The following is a 13,514-nucleotide window of genomic DNA, read 5'->3' as shown; positions in this document are numbered from 1 at the left end:
AAATGAGTTAATTTAAAAATAAGATGTTCTAAAAATTGAAAAAGTAGGTTATAAAATAAAATTAAAGAAATAATAAAGAACATGAGAACAACATGAAAAAGAAGAGACAGTTTTAAAAAGAGCAAAAAAAAAGGAGAAAAATGTATATAGAGTTGTAGTTCCATCTCTGCCTCTCTAAGAGGCCCTCTAATACTGGACTGTTCTCTGGACTTACTGTGGGGACAGTTCAGACTCTCATCTAGCCCTAGCCCTGTATGTACTTGCCTCCAGTATCCATGGTTGCCAGAGCTAGGGATTTTACTTTTGTGTGAACACTCTGTCCTTTTATGCATTTCATGGACACAGAGTCTACCTAGTTGGTCATGTGGATTTAATCTGCAGCTTATACAGATGGTGGAAGAGTTTTAGATCCTATTCTTTAACCACTCTGTCCTGCAATTCAATTGTGTTTTATTTACACCTCTACATGTGGGTCATCCATGGGAATTTACTCCTGAGGCTCCCCAGAGGACTTGAGACTGCCCCAGTGAGGAGCAGGCATGGAGGCAGCATATATGCTTGGATTAAGAGGTCCTTAGCAGAGCCAGGTGGAGAAGGCAATAGCACCCCACTCCAGTACTCTTGCCTGGAAAATCCCATGGACAGAGGAACCTGGTAGGCTGCAGTGCATGGGGTTGCAAAGAGTCAGACATGACTGAGCTACTTCACTTTCTCTTTTCACTTTCATGCATTGGAGAAGGAAATGGCAACCCACTCCAGTGTTCTTGCCTGGAGAATCCCAGGGACAGGGGAGCCTGGTGGGCTGCCGTCTATGGAGTCTCACAGAGTTGGACACAACTGAAGCAACTTAGCAGCAGCAGCAGCAGCAGCAGCAGCAGCAGAGCCAGTGTGCAAGGAAGCTGACAGCCATAGGCAGAGGGGGATATGGTTCCATTAGAGTTTTCCCTAGCCTCTGGCCACTCTGCCCTAGTGAGGATTGAGCATGAAGGTGGTGCAGCTGCTTGGATCACAGGGAGCCTGGTGTTGTCAGGTACACAGGGGAGCCAGTGACCACAGGCACAGGAGATAAGATGCTATATGAGCCTTTTTCTTGCTTCTGTCAGCAGTGTTCAAAAGGCTTCCCTGGTTGCTCCTTTGTTGCTTGGTGCAGCAGGCACTCAAAGGAACGACCCTGGCTGGGGTCCTTCTCTATTGTTCATCACAGCAGTCACTCAAAGGGCCACCCTCTCTGGAGTCTTTCTCTATTTATCAGCTGCCAGTGCCAATGTGTGGGGAGAGAGAGAGGCTACAGTGATGGCTCCACCCTGTGCCTGACTCAGCAGGATTGCCTTGCCTCCATGGCTGCCCAGTTTCCTACAAGGGCATTCCCTGCAGTAATCTCCTCTCTCACATCCCATTGGGCCATCTTCCTGCAGTCAAAAGCCATCCTCATCCTGGGATTTCTCTCTAATCCCTATGGCCCAGCTTCCAGCCACTGTGTGTACTGGGGACCTGCCTCTCTGTCTGGGGTACCTAGGGCTGCGATACAGATTGTCTATGTGGTTCTCACTCTATTCAGACCAGCACAGATCAGCTGCTTCACTCCCTAGTCCTTTCAAATGCCTCCCCTCTGTCCCAAACTGTTGCTCTGATGTGGGGAATCTTACCTCTGCTTCAGTTCCTCCACTCCCCAATTGCAGGTCCAGTCCGTACATTCTCCTAGTCTTTTTCTCTTCCTTCCTTCATCCTACTTAGTTTTGCATGGGTCTATATATTCCTTTCCAGTGGTCAGGGACTCTTGCCAGCTCTCAGCTGGTGCTCTGTGAGATACTAGTCTTTGTTTTAAAGTCTATTTTGTCTAATGTAAATATTGCCACCCAGTTGACTTTCAGTTCCATTTACATGGAATACCTGTTTTCAACTCTTTATTTTCGGTCAATCCAAAGTGAGTCTCTTGTAGGCAGCATATATGTGGATATTTTTTTAAAATTCATTCAGTCACTCTGTGATTTTTTGATTGGAGCATTTAGTCTATTTACATTAAAGTAATTATTTGGAGGTATGTACTTAGTGTCATCTTGCTGATTGTTTTCAGGCTTGTTTTTCTTTTCTTAGTTTTTATTCCTTTCTGCTCTATTCCCTTGTGATTTGATGACTATCTTTACTTAGCATTACCTTTGGATTCTTTCTTCTTTTGTCCATGTGTATGTGTCATCTATTATAATTTGGATGTGGTTACCAAAAGGTCATATATAACCCTGTATGTGCCGTGTGCTGTGCTAAGTCACTTCAGTCGAGTCCAACTCTTTGTGACCCTATGTAGCTAGGCTCCTCTGGAATCCATGGGATTCTCCAGGTAATAATACTGGAGTGATTGCATGTCCTCCTCCAGGCAATCTTCCTGATCCAGGGGTTGAACCCACATCTCTTATATCTCCTGCATTGGCCAATGGGTTCCACTAGCCCAACTGGGAAGCCCCTTAATCCTATATATGGTTACATATATGATTATGTTAATATTTTAATTTGATACTTACTATGATAGTTTGATATGATAATCTGTGTGATCTGGTGGTAGGGTGGAGCTTGGTGAGTGGGGCTGGGTTCATGACCTTAATAAAAGAGAAAGAGGATTCCCAAATTGTGCTTTCAACATCAGTGTTTTACCGTTAGAATGAGCTCACAAATCTGTTTTCAGTGTTCAGTTTCCCAGGGAGAGTTCCATTTGTCTCCTAACCCTGTGGGAAACGGCTTTGGGAAATGAGTTTGACCAAGGCTCCTTTCAAACTTCTGCTTCTGCATTAGGTCTTATAGCATGTAAGATTTTGTGTATGCCCTTTACGATTGGAGCTCTATTTCCTACAGCCATCTGGCTTTCCTGAATATAAGCTCCATTGACTTTCCTAAACAGATAATCTAGGGGCTCATGTTTCTGGCATAGGACCCGCCAGGCAGGGTGACTTGATGTGAGACTTAGAGTCTTTGCTCTAAATGTAAGTAAAAAGATAGTGGAAAAATTAAGGAAAAGAAAAGGATACTTATGTTAATACTTATCTCAAAATCCAAACCATGCTGTTTGGAAAAATGTTCTCAAAATGGTAAAAGGAACATGTATTTTTGTTTTTTTGGCTGTACCATAGGGGCACATGGGATGTAAGCTCTCCAGCAAGAAATCAAACCCATGCCCCCTGCAGTGGAAGCATTAAGTCCTAATCACTGGACTGCCAGGGAATTCTGCACATGGATGTTTTATATTGCAATTATGCATTTCCGTGATTTACTTTTAATTAATATTAATATTTATCTCAACTAGAATTTAACTTGCAAGAAAAAAAGATGGTGAGTTATTCCTTTTAAAGTCTCATTAAAGTCTTAATATTTGACATTGTGCTAATATTATAGGTATTAAACAAATATTTGTTAATAAATAAATGTCTATGAAAAAAGGCAAATTGGAAGTGGTCAAACAGCAGATGTCAAGCGTGAACATCGACATTTTAGGAATTGGCAAACTAAAATTGACTGGAATGGATGAATTTAATTTAGATGTATCTACTACTGTGGGTAACAATCCCTTAGAAGAAATGGAGTAGCCATCATAGTCAAGAAAAGAGTCCAAAATGGAGTATTTTGATGCAACCTCAAAAATGACAGAATGATCTCTGTTCATTTCCAAGGCAAACCATTCAATATCGCAGTAATCCAAATCTATGCCCCAAGAAGTAATACTGAAGAAGCTGAAGTTGAACAGTTCTATGAAGACCTACAAGACCTTCTAGAACTAACACCCCCAAAAGATGTCCTTTTCATTATAGGGGACTGGAATGCAAAAGTAAGAAGCCGAGAGATACCTGGAGTAACAGGCAAATTTGGCCTTAGAGTACAAAACTAAGCATGTCAAAGGCTAACAGAGTTTTGCCAAGAGAACCCATAGCAAATACCCTCTTCCAACAACACAAGAGAAGACTATAATATGGACACCACCAGATGGTCAACACTGAAATCAGACTGATTATATTCTTTGCAGCCAAAGATGGAGAAGCTCTATACAGTCAGTAAAAACAAGACCAGGAGCTGACTGTGGCTCAGATCATGAAATCCTTATTGACAAATTTAGACTTAAATTGAAGAAAGTAGGGAAAACCACTAGACCATTCAGGTATGACCTAAATAAAATTCCTTACGATTATACAGTAGAAGTGACAAATAGATTCAAGGGATTAGACCTGATAGACAGAGTGCCTGAAGAGCTATGGACAGAGGTTCATGACATTGTACGGGAGGCAGTGATCAAGATCATCCCAAAGAAAAAGAAATGCAAAAAGGCAAAATGGTTGTTTGAAGAGGCTTTACAAATAGCTGAGAAAAAGAAGAGAAGTGAAAGGCAAAGGAGAAAAGGAAAGATATAACCATTTGAATGCAGAGTTTCAAAGAATAGCAGGAGAGATAAGAAAGCCTTCCTCAATGATCAATGCAAAGAAACAGAAGAAAACAATAGAATGGGAAAGAGTAGAGATCTCTTCAAGAAAATTAGAGATATCAAGGGAACATTTCATGCAAAGATGGGCACAATAAAGGACAGACATGGTATGGAACTAAGAGAAACAGAAGATATTTAGAAGAGGTGACAAGAATACACAGAAGAAATATACAAAAAAAAAAAATCTTCATGACCCAGATAACCATGATGGTGTGATCACTTTCCTAGAGCCAGACATCCTGGAATGCGAAGTTAAGATGCCTTATCAAGCATCACTACAAACAAAGCTAGTGGAAGTGATGGAATTCCAGTTGAGCTATTTCAAATCCTAAAAGATAATGCTGTTAAAGTTCTGCACTCAATATGCCTGCAAGTTTGGAAAACTTAGCAGTGGCCACAGGACTGGAATGGGTCAATTTTCATTCCAGTCCCAAAGAAAGGCAATGCCAAAGAATGTTTGACTACTGCACAATTTCACTCATCTCACATTCTAGCAAGTAATGCTCAAAATTCTTCAATACAGGCTTCAACAATATGTGAACTTCCAGATCTTCAAGCTGAATTTAGAAAAGGCAGAGGAACCAGAGATCAAACTGCCAACATCTACTGGATCATAAATAAAGCAAGAGAGTTACAGAAAAACATCTACTTCTTCACTGATTATGGCAAAACCTTTGACTGTGCGGATCACAACAAACTGCAGAAAATTCTTCAAGAGATGAGAATACCAGACCACCTGACGTGTCTCTTGAAAAATCTATATTCAGGTTCAGTTGAGTCCAGTTCAGTTCAGTCACTCAGTCATGTCCGACTCTTTGTGACCCCATGAATCGCAGCATGCCAGGCCTCCCTGTCTATCACCAACTCCTGGAGTTCACTGAAACTCATGTCCATCGAGTCGGTGATGCCATCCAGCCATCTCATCCTCTGTTGTCCCCTTCTCTGCCTGCCCCCAATCCCTCCCAGCATCAAAGTATTTTCCAATGAGTCAACTCTTCACATGAGGTGGCCAAAGTACTGGAGTTTCAGCTTCAGCATCATTCCTTCCAAAGAAATCCCAGGGCTGATCTCCTTCAGAATGGACTGGTTGGATCTCCTTGCCGTCCAAGGGACTAAGAGTCTTCTCCAACACCACAGTTCAAAAGCATCAATTCTTCAGTGCTCAGTGTTCTTCACAGTCCAACTCTCACATCCATACATGACTACTGGAAAAACCATAGCTTTGACTAGATGGACTTTAGTCAGCAAAGTAATGTCTCTGCTTTTGAATATGCTATCTAGGTTGGTCATAACTTTTCTTGTATTCAGGTTAAGAAGCAACAATTAGAACTGGGCATGGTACAACAGACTGGTTCCAAATCAGGAAAGGAGTAGGTCAAGGCTGTATATCGTCACCCTGCTTATTTAACTTATATGCAGAGTACATCATGAGAAATGTTGGACTGGATGAAGCGCAAGCTGGAATCAAGATTGCTGGGTGAAATATCAATGACCTCAGATATGCAGATGACACCACTCTTATGGCAGAAAGTGAAAAAGCACTAACGAACCTCTTGATGAAAGTGAAAGTGGACAGTGAAAAAGTTGCCATAAAACTCAACATTCAGAAAACTAAGATGATGGCATCTGTTCCCATCACTTCATGGCAAGCAGATGGGGAAACAATGGAAACAGTGACAGACTTTATTTTCTTGGGCTCCAAAATCGCTGCAGATGTTGATTGCAGCCATGAAATTAAGAGACACTTGCTTCTTGGAAGAAAAGTTATGACCAACTTAGCACATTAGAAAGCAGAATAAATAAATTTATATTTTTAAAAAAAGCAGACACATTATTTTTCCAGCAAAGGTCCATCTAGTCAAAGCTATGTTTTTTTCAGTAGTCATGCATGGATGTGAGAGTTGGACTACAAAGAAGTCTGAGCACTGAATAATTGATGCTTTTGAATTGTGGTGTTGGAGAGGATTCTTGAGAGGCCTTGGACTGCAAGGAGATCCAACCAGTCCATCCTAAATTTAATCAGTCCTGAATATTCACTGGAAGGACTGATGCTGAAGCTGAAACTCCAATACATTGGCTACCTGATGCAAAGAACTGAGTGATTGGTAAAGACCGTGATGCTGGGAAAAATTGAAGGCAGGAGGAGAAGGGGAGGACAGAAGATGAGTTAATTGGATGGCATTATTGACTGGATATACATGAGTTTTGAGTAAGCTCTGGAGTTGGTGATGACCAGGGAAGCCTGGCCTGCTGCAGTCCACGGGATCATAAAGTGTCAGACATTACTGAGCAACTGTATTGAACTGAAATAAATATCTATGTCTTTTGGTATAAAAATCACAAAAATTATTATAAGAGACTCTTTATTCCCATGAAATTCAAACACAACTAATAGACATGGAGTGGTATAAAAATGACTTTAACAAATTTGTTATATTCCCTTGAGAAATTTTTCTGTAATTTAATTTTTAATTATACCCCTTGGATGGCATCACTGACTTGATGGACTTGAGTCTGAGTGAGCTCCGGGAGTTGGTGATGGACAGGGAGGCCTGGCGTGCTGCAATACATGGGGTCGCAAAGAGTTGGACACGACTGAGCGACTGAACTGAACTGAACTGAAGGAATGTCTACTAAATATTGTTTTAGTATAGATTGACTTATTTAAGCCTCATTATCTATAATCCTTTCACTCTATTTGTCCTTTTCAGGTGTTCTCATGTTTAAATAATTTTAATGCCACTCCTTTAAATAGACCCCTCCTGCCACTTCAGTAAAAGCAAGAGAAGACCCAGCTGTCAGTTCCTTCTATCTCCATGTCTCATGATACATATTTAGTGCTTGCTTCTGTTTTCATAGCCTTTAACCAAAGTATATTTCTACCTACATGTCTTCCAAAGTTAGCAGTTGAGATTTACTGCATTGACTTTTTATTCAAAATATTGGATGAGAGGGGGATTATATATGTGAGACAGAGTCAGGGTCTTAAATAGTGTTTGGAATAACCATGCATTGACCTCTGCATCAGTAGATGTCATGGCATTGACTAGAATTACATGGTAAGCCTGAATTCAGTTTGAGTATACTGGCAGGGAGTGAAAAGAACGTAGGTTCAAAGCTGGACAATTTAAAAAGTACTTGTCAAAACAAAGTTTGGAGACTAATAATATTTTACCATGTATAGCAGCCAGGCTTTTCATTTCCTAAGCTATTGACAAAATTTGTCAATTTTATAACAATAAAAATAAAAGACTAAAAAGAAAATATTCATTATAACCATTTACTATGCACCAATGTAAAAATGCATTCATAAAGCACCTTTTCTTTCTTTGTGATAAGGTCATATTACCTATTTTTTCTTATCAAACAAAAAGTATCACTGAAGGTCAAGTTACATATCTTTACATGGTAATTTATTTTTCCTGTTTTCTTCCTCCCATTGTGGATTTAATAAATGGTATTATAGGTTTTCCTTTATCCAAAATATTCTTGCTAAATAAAAGTATAGTTAAATAAAATTTCCAAACATTTTGATAATTGTTTTAATTGAAAGTTATTTTTAATTTGCACATGGCTGTAGTTTACCAATTTTAAACAAACTGATAATTCAATGCTTCTTTTTTAAAAATTTACCCTTGTGAAGAATAATAAATGCTTTCAGAGATTTTCTACATATGAGAATAAAATTTCATTATTTGAGGCTTATTATCAAAAATAGAAAAAAAATAATAATCAAATGAAAGACTAACATATTTAAAACAAAATTGAACAGAATTTGGATCTGATATTGTGGTATACTGAAACTAATGCAAGGTAGCAAAAATTCAGTCAGTACAAGCAGAGGACATTTAGGAATTTTGGAAATAGAGCTTCTGTTTCTCACATATTTCTTTAAAAATATTGTTTGTGCAGTTATATTAAGTCATGATCTTCTAAATAACTAGAATAATATTCAAAATTGACTTTTAAAAATAATTTAATAAAATCATATTAAGTGGGAGCAGATTTTATATGTAGAGTCAGTGAGGATTGTATAGGAGTTAGAACTTCAGCAAATAGACAGTATTAATACAACCAAGACTAATGTAGAAGTTGATGCAAAGGTTGAAAATAAATTTACAAAAGCTAATAAAATGCCTAGAACAGTAACTAACCATTATTACCACAATAACAATGAAGCTGTTTGTGTTTGAATTTAATAATACACCTAAGCCAAAGTTGAATTAATATAAAAATAATATGCAGTGAGCAGATATCATACAAAGGTACAATAAAAAAATTAATGTTCCCATTGAAGACCTAAGTTATGACAACCTCTTTGAGTGTGCCTTCTAAATACTTTACTTCCCAGTTGTGTGAGTGCAGCTCATTGAAGCCTTATAAGATATCAACCAGAAGAATATCCACAGTATTTCTTAAAAACACTACATTCTACCTATCACATCAGATAAAATAATTTAATGTACTTATTTTAACAAAAGGCCCATAGTTACTAACTCTAAACTATATAGTAGCTTTTTTGGTTTCTTAAATTTTTAGCATTAACTGTGGTTCTTAAAGATATCTACAGTTGATATTTTCATTGTCATGCTATTACTGAAAGTAACCAAGTTTATTCTGAAAGTTCTACTGCAATTCACCTCTAAAACTGACTTTGTGTGGAAAGTTTCAGCATAAAAATATATCTACCATATATATATGTACATATGTCAAAATTGATTCTACTACCTTTTTAGAATAAGCACAGAGTTTTATATCAGACAATTTGAGTTTTAACATCTAACTTTACACTGTAACCCTGGGAACATTATATTCTTTCTTTGAGCCTCGGTTCCTAAGCCATAAAATGAGACCATCACCACAGCTCTCAAAGCGTGGCCGGAAGTTAAAAGAGCTAGTGCATGTGCTTAGTACTGGGCTGGGCACAGCGTAGTATACCAGGTTTCAGTGTCTCTTCTTTTCTCCTCTCTTTCCTATTCCCAATATTTTGGCTCACTGGAGATTGGTGAAAAAAATATAGAAGTTACTGGAATAAATCAGCTCCAATAAAAAGCTCCTTATATTGCAGGCAATATTTATACATTTCCAAAGTAATGTTCCATGAGATCAAAAGATTGTTTTTAAAAATGTATTTACATAATACAATTCATACACAAGAAAAGATTTTCAAGGCAACAATGGAAAAAAAAAAAAAGCTAAATCTGTGTGTATAGTTTAATTTTGTAAACTGAAAGATTTTCAATTTTATTAAATATTGAATGTTCATGGACAGACAACAGAACCAAAGCTACTTCATACAGCAATCTATATCAACATAAAAAAATATCAAAATAGAGTTTCTCTGAAGGAAGGAGCCTTTTTTAAAATGAGATAGATAATAATGAGAAATTCCCATTATTTGTCCATGAAACAGCTTATGAAAGTTGCTCTTCAAACAGGATTCTAGCAGAACTTGGCACGTAAATTTAAACTTTTCAGCCACCCATTACTTTTCATCTTCTTGTAGCTTCACTCATTCAGACAATCTCACATATACATACATTAACATTAAAAAAAATCTTGGCTTCTAAGCAGAAAATTAATTTTTCTATAATAAAAGTAGGTCACCATATTTATATCTAAAGACCTCAGTCACAGAAATTAATTTTCCTCATAGAGATGCTAGCCAACATATACTACTATAATCAACTTTTCCAAAAAAGGTGTGTCTCTTAGGAGGATCTGCTCAATCATTCACAATAATTCTAAGGCATTGTAAGGAGTTGTTCCACAGGACAAGTGCTACCCTTGCAATGACATACTTTTGATACATTTAGCAAGTCTTTAGTCTTCAAGTGCTACCAGCCACACAGAGACATTTGTAGTCTACAGGTGGTTGGCTCAAAGGTCAAAAACTTTGTTTAAAAAAAATGTTTATGGAATAGCACCATAGAAAGTCTTTCAGAAACAGATCTTTTTTTTTTTTTTTTTCCAGCATACATTTTAAAAACCTGAATTCTAGGAAGAAAAAGAAAATTTTCAGTTCTAACAAGGCTTACCCACTTCGTTTCATTAAAAAAAAAATTAACCTTGACAACATCAACATTAACAGCTACAACAGATCGACAACAAAAGGAAGAATAGCAGCAGCAGAACTTGAGCATGAGCTGTCTAGGCAGTCACTTCAAAACGATCCTGTTCACACCTGTTGGGAATTATCTCACCAAGTTCACAAGACATCATGAGGTTTCTTGAATTTGGTGTGAAAAGGCAGCATTTCTCACTGAAAAAATTGAGTTTACCGATACACTGGGCATTTTCCAGCACTTAAATAAAATTATGTCTAAAATCAACTAAATGATAGACACTACTGACATTTCAAACTTGTCAAAGGTCAGGAAAATGAAACGGTTTCAAGATTGTTTATGTTTCAAAGAGGTAAATTTAGCCTGCAAGGGAAAATAATGAAGCTGAAATATTCCAGTTTCAAAACACTGGTCATACCCATATTTAAAGTATAAACCACCCTTAAAAGACTTCCACTTCACAACAACTTATATGGATCTGGTTTACACTGTCTTCAAGATGCAGTCAAAGCAATTATCCTAAGATTCGAGGAGAGGGTTTTCCAGTTTATAACCTGTAAGACCATTTTATTTCTCCCATATATTGAGAAACTGTCAAAAAGAACATTCTGCAGGGTCACAGACCTTGAAAGGAACTATTTGACTTGTAAAGCATCTGTGTTGTGCTGTGAACAAATTATGAAGTCTTCTTTGAATCATGATGCTCTTTCACCATCTTTATTTATATTTTTACTGTCAAGAATGAAGTTCAAATATCCTGGTAATGCTCATCAGGGTTGGCTGGAAACTTCTCTTGTAGTGCAGAGATAATTCTGGTCTTGCAGTTTTCTTTTGCTTAAACTCATATGAAACATTTGCACTAAAATCTTCATTTAAAAAAGAAATACATCTTCTCTGCATTATACACATTCCTTTATGTTCTGATGGAGGTTTTGGTTATTTTTTGGTATGTGGGGAATCTGGATATCTGATGCTTTTGTATCTTATATGAAATCCTTTCTTGCTGATTGTGTCATCAGTATGAAAATGAATTAAAACTGTATCACCAATTGAATAGATTTCTTCTGGTGGCTGAAGACAAAAACAAAGACAAACAAAGACACACAAACAAAAACAAACAATAAAATGAATTATTTTTTCTTCGATGTAATTCATATTTGGAAATTTGGTATAAAATTGAATCCTCCCAATAACCTTGAAAAGTAAATGAGAGTGACTTTATTTTACAGGTGAGAAAGCTTGAGTTTCAGAGAATAGATGATGTGCTCAAAATCACAAAGTTGATCGGTGATATAGCTGAGCTTTGAACATAATTAAGTCTGCTTCCAAGTTCTGGAACTTGGTGTTTTTCTCCAAAATTTTAAACCAAGTCCCTTTGATTTACAAATAATTAAAGTGAAGCTCAGAGGGAAAAAAGAGACATTAAAATTATTTCAGAAGCTGCTCTGAGGCAGAGCAACTTCCAGAATCCAAATTGTCCATTCCTTCTTGTTTTAGTAATCTAAGTACTGAGAAGCACTTTTGTTTCATTTCAGTTATAATTTGGATAGGAGTTCAATATTATTCAAATTCAGTATTATTTAAGTAATAGTTATTGGTAGACATTTGAAAAATGGAACTAAAGCTTTAGAACAAAATATGTATTCAGAAGAACATTTTATATTAATGTGCTGAAACCTGGGGGAATTGAGAAAACCTTAAGCTTTCCTTTTTCTTATTTGTCATGTTGATGCCCTCTAACCTATTTTTGGTACTGTGTCCTGTCCACACTGCAATGGAGCAACATTCAATAGGCTAAACCTCCACACTGGTGGCAGATCCTGCCACTTATCATATGTATTGTTGAGAGGGGAATCTCAATTTGAATTGTGCATATTCTTTTTCTTTGCTTTAATTTAGAAGTTTTCAAAGCTGTCATGGTGTGTGTTAAGGTATATTGCTTTTAGATAATTCAATAGTGCACAATTTGAAGCATGAATTAAAAAAGTTAGAATGTGGACAGTAACAAGAATTATAGTTACTGAATTCATCTGTCTTGTTCGATGTTATTGAGCAAATTCACTAGCAATAGAGAAGGGAAAAGATATGTTATAACTTATCAAGCCATTAATAGTATGATGCCACATTTTTTTGTAAAAGCATTGCTGACTTACACATCTTACATATATTGAATCACCAATTTATAGGTATTTTTATCATGTCTATGGTATCCTGTTGGTACTGTATTTACCCCTGATCCACAGAATCGACCAAGCCCCACTGCTGTTGAGTCAAGACCATCAAAGAGCTCAACGTAGTCATAGCCACAGTCAGCTTCTTCTTCCACTTCAAAAATCTGGAAGGATAATTCGAGTCGAGAGCCCCGTTCTGACACTAAGAGCCATTCACAATCAACTTGTCCTGGGTAGTTGTTATCACCAAACTGAGCATGTGAGTACAGATCTCTGGGTTTTGATTCCACTTTCAGTCTGCCACCACACTCTGCCCAAGGAATAAAAATGAGATAAGTGAGCTCAGTGAGCTTTAACAATTCCAATTTCTCTTTTAGTGTAGTATAACCACTCTCTAAGTTCTGTATTCATTTCCACGGTCAGTTAGGCTTCCCGTATTTGAAGATTCCAATGACGTAGTGGATATTGATAGGCCCTAGGTTTGGTAGGCTGGGTTTGGTATTTCAGCTTCACACTTACTAGTTCAGTGACTGGATAAGTGGCATCGCTTCTCTGATACATAAGGTAAAGTGCAGATGACAACAATAGAACCAATCTTAGCGGGCTTTGAGGATTTAATTAACACATGAAAATCAGTTAAATCAGTACCTGCCATATAGTAACCAGTCAATCCTAAAGGGAATCAACCCTGAATGCTGAAGTTGAAACTCCAGTGCTTTGGCCACCTGATGTGAAGAGCCGACTTATTGGAAAAGACTCTGATGTTGGGAAAGACTGAAGGCAGAAGAAAAAAGGGGCAGCAGAGGATGAGATGGTTGG

At 37.4% G+C, this 13,514-nt stretch overlaps 1 protein-coding gene across 1 annotated transcript in view; it reads right to left on the bottom strand.

Moving 5' to 3' along the window:
- Positions 1–11,460: 11,460 nt before the first annotated feature.
- The window catches only part of TLL1 (tolloid like 1), a 325,786-nt gene continuing 323,732 nt past the window's right edge, over positions 11,461–13,514 (bottom strand). Inside the window, exons 20-21 of the mRNA XM_052654737.1 lie at positions 12,755–13,005; positions 11,461–11,595 (exon numbers count right to left, since the gene is read on the bottom strand). Coding sequence (XP_052510697.1) covers positions 11,461–11,595; positions 12,755–13,005 — 386 coding nt within the window. The remainder of the gene's footprint in view (positions 11,596–12,754; positions 13,006–13,514) is intronic.

Source organism: Budorcas taxicolor, chromosome 17 (genome assembly GCF_023091745.1).
Source record: "Budorcas taxicolor isolate Tak-1 chromosome 17, Takin1.1, whole genome shotgun sequence".
NCBI lineage: Eukaryota > Metazoa > Chordata > Mammalia > Artiodactyla > Bovidae > Budorcas > Budorcas taxicolor.
This window is presented reverse-complemented; position numbering and strand designations above follow the sequence as displayed.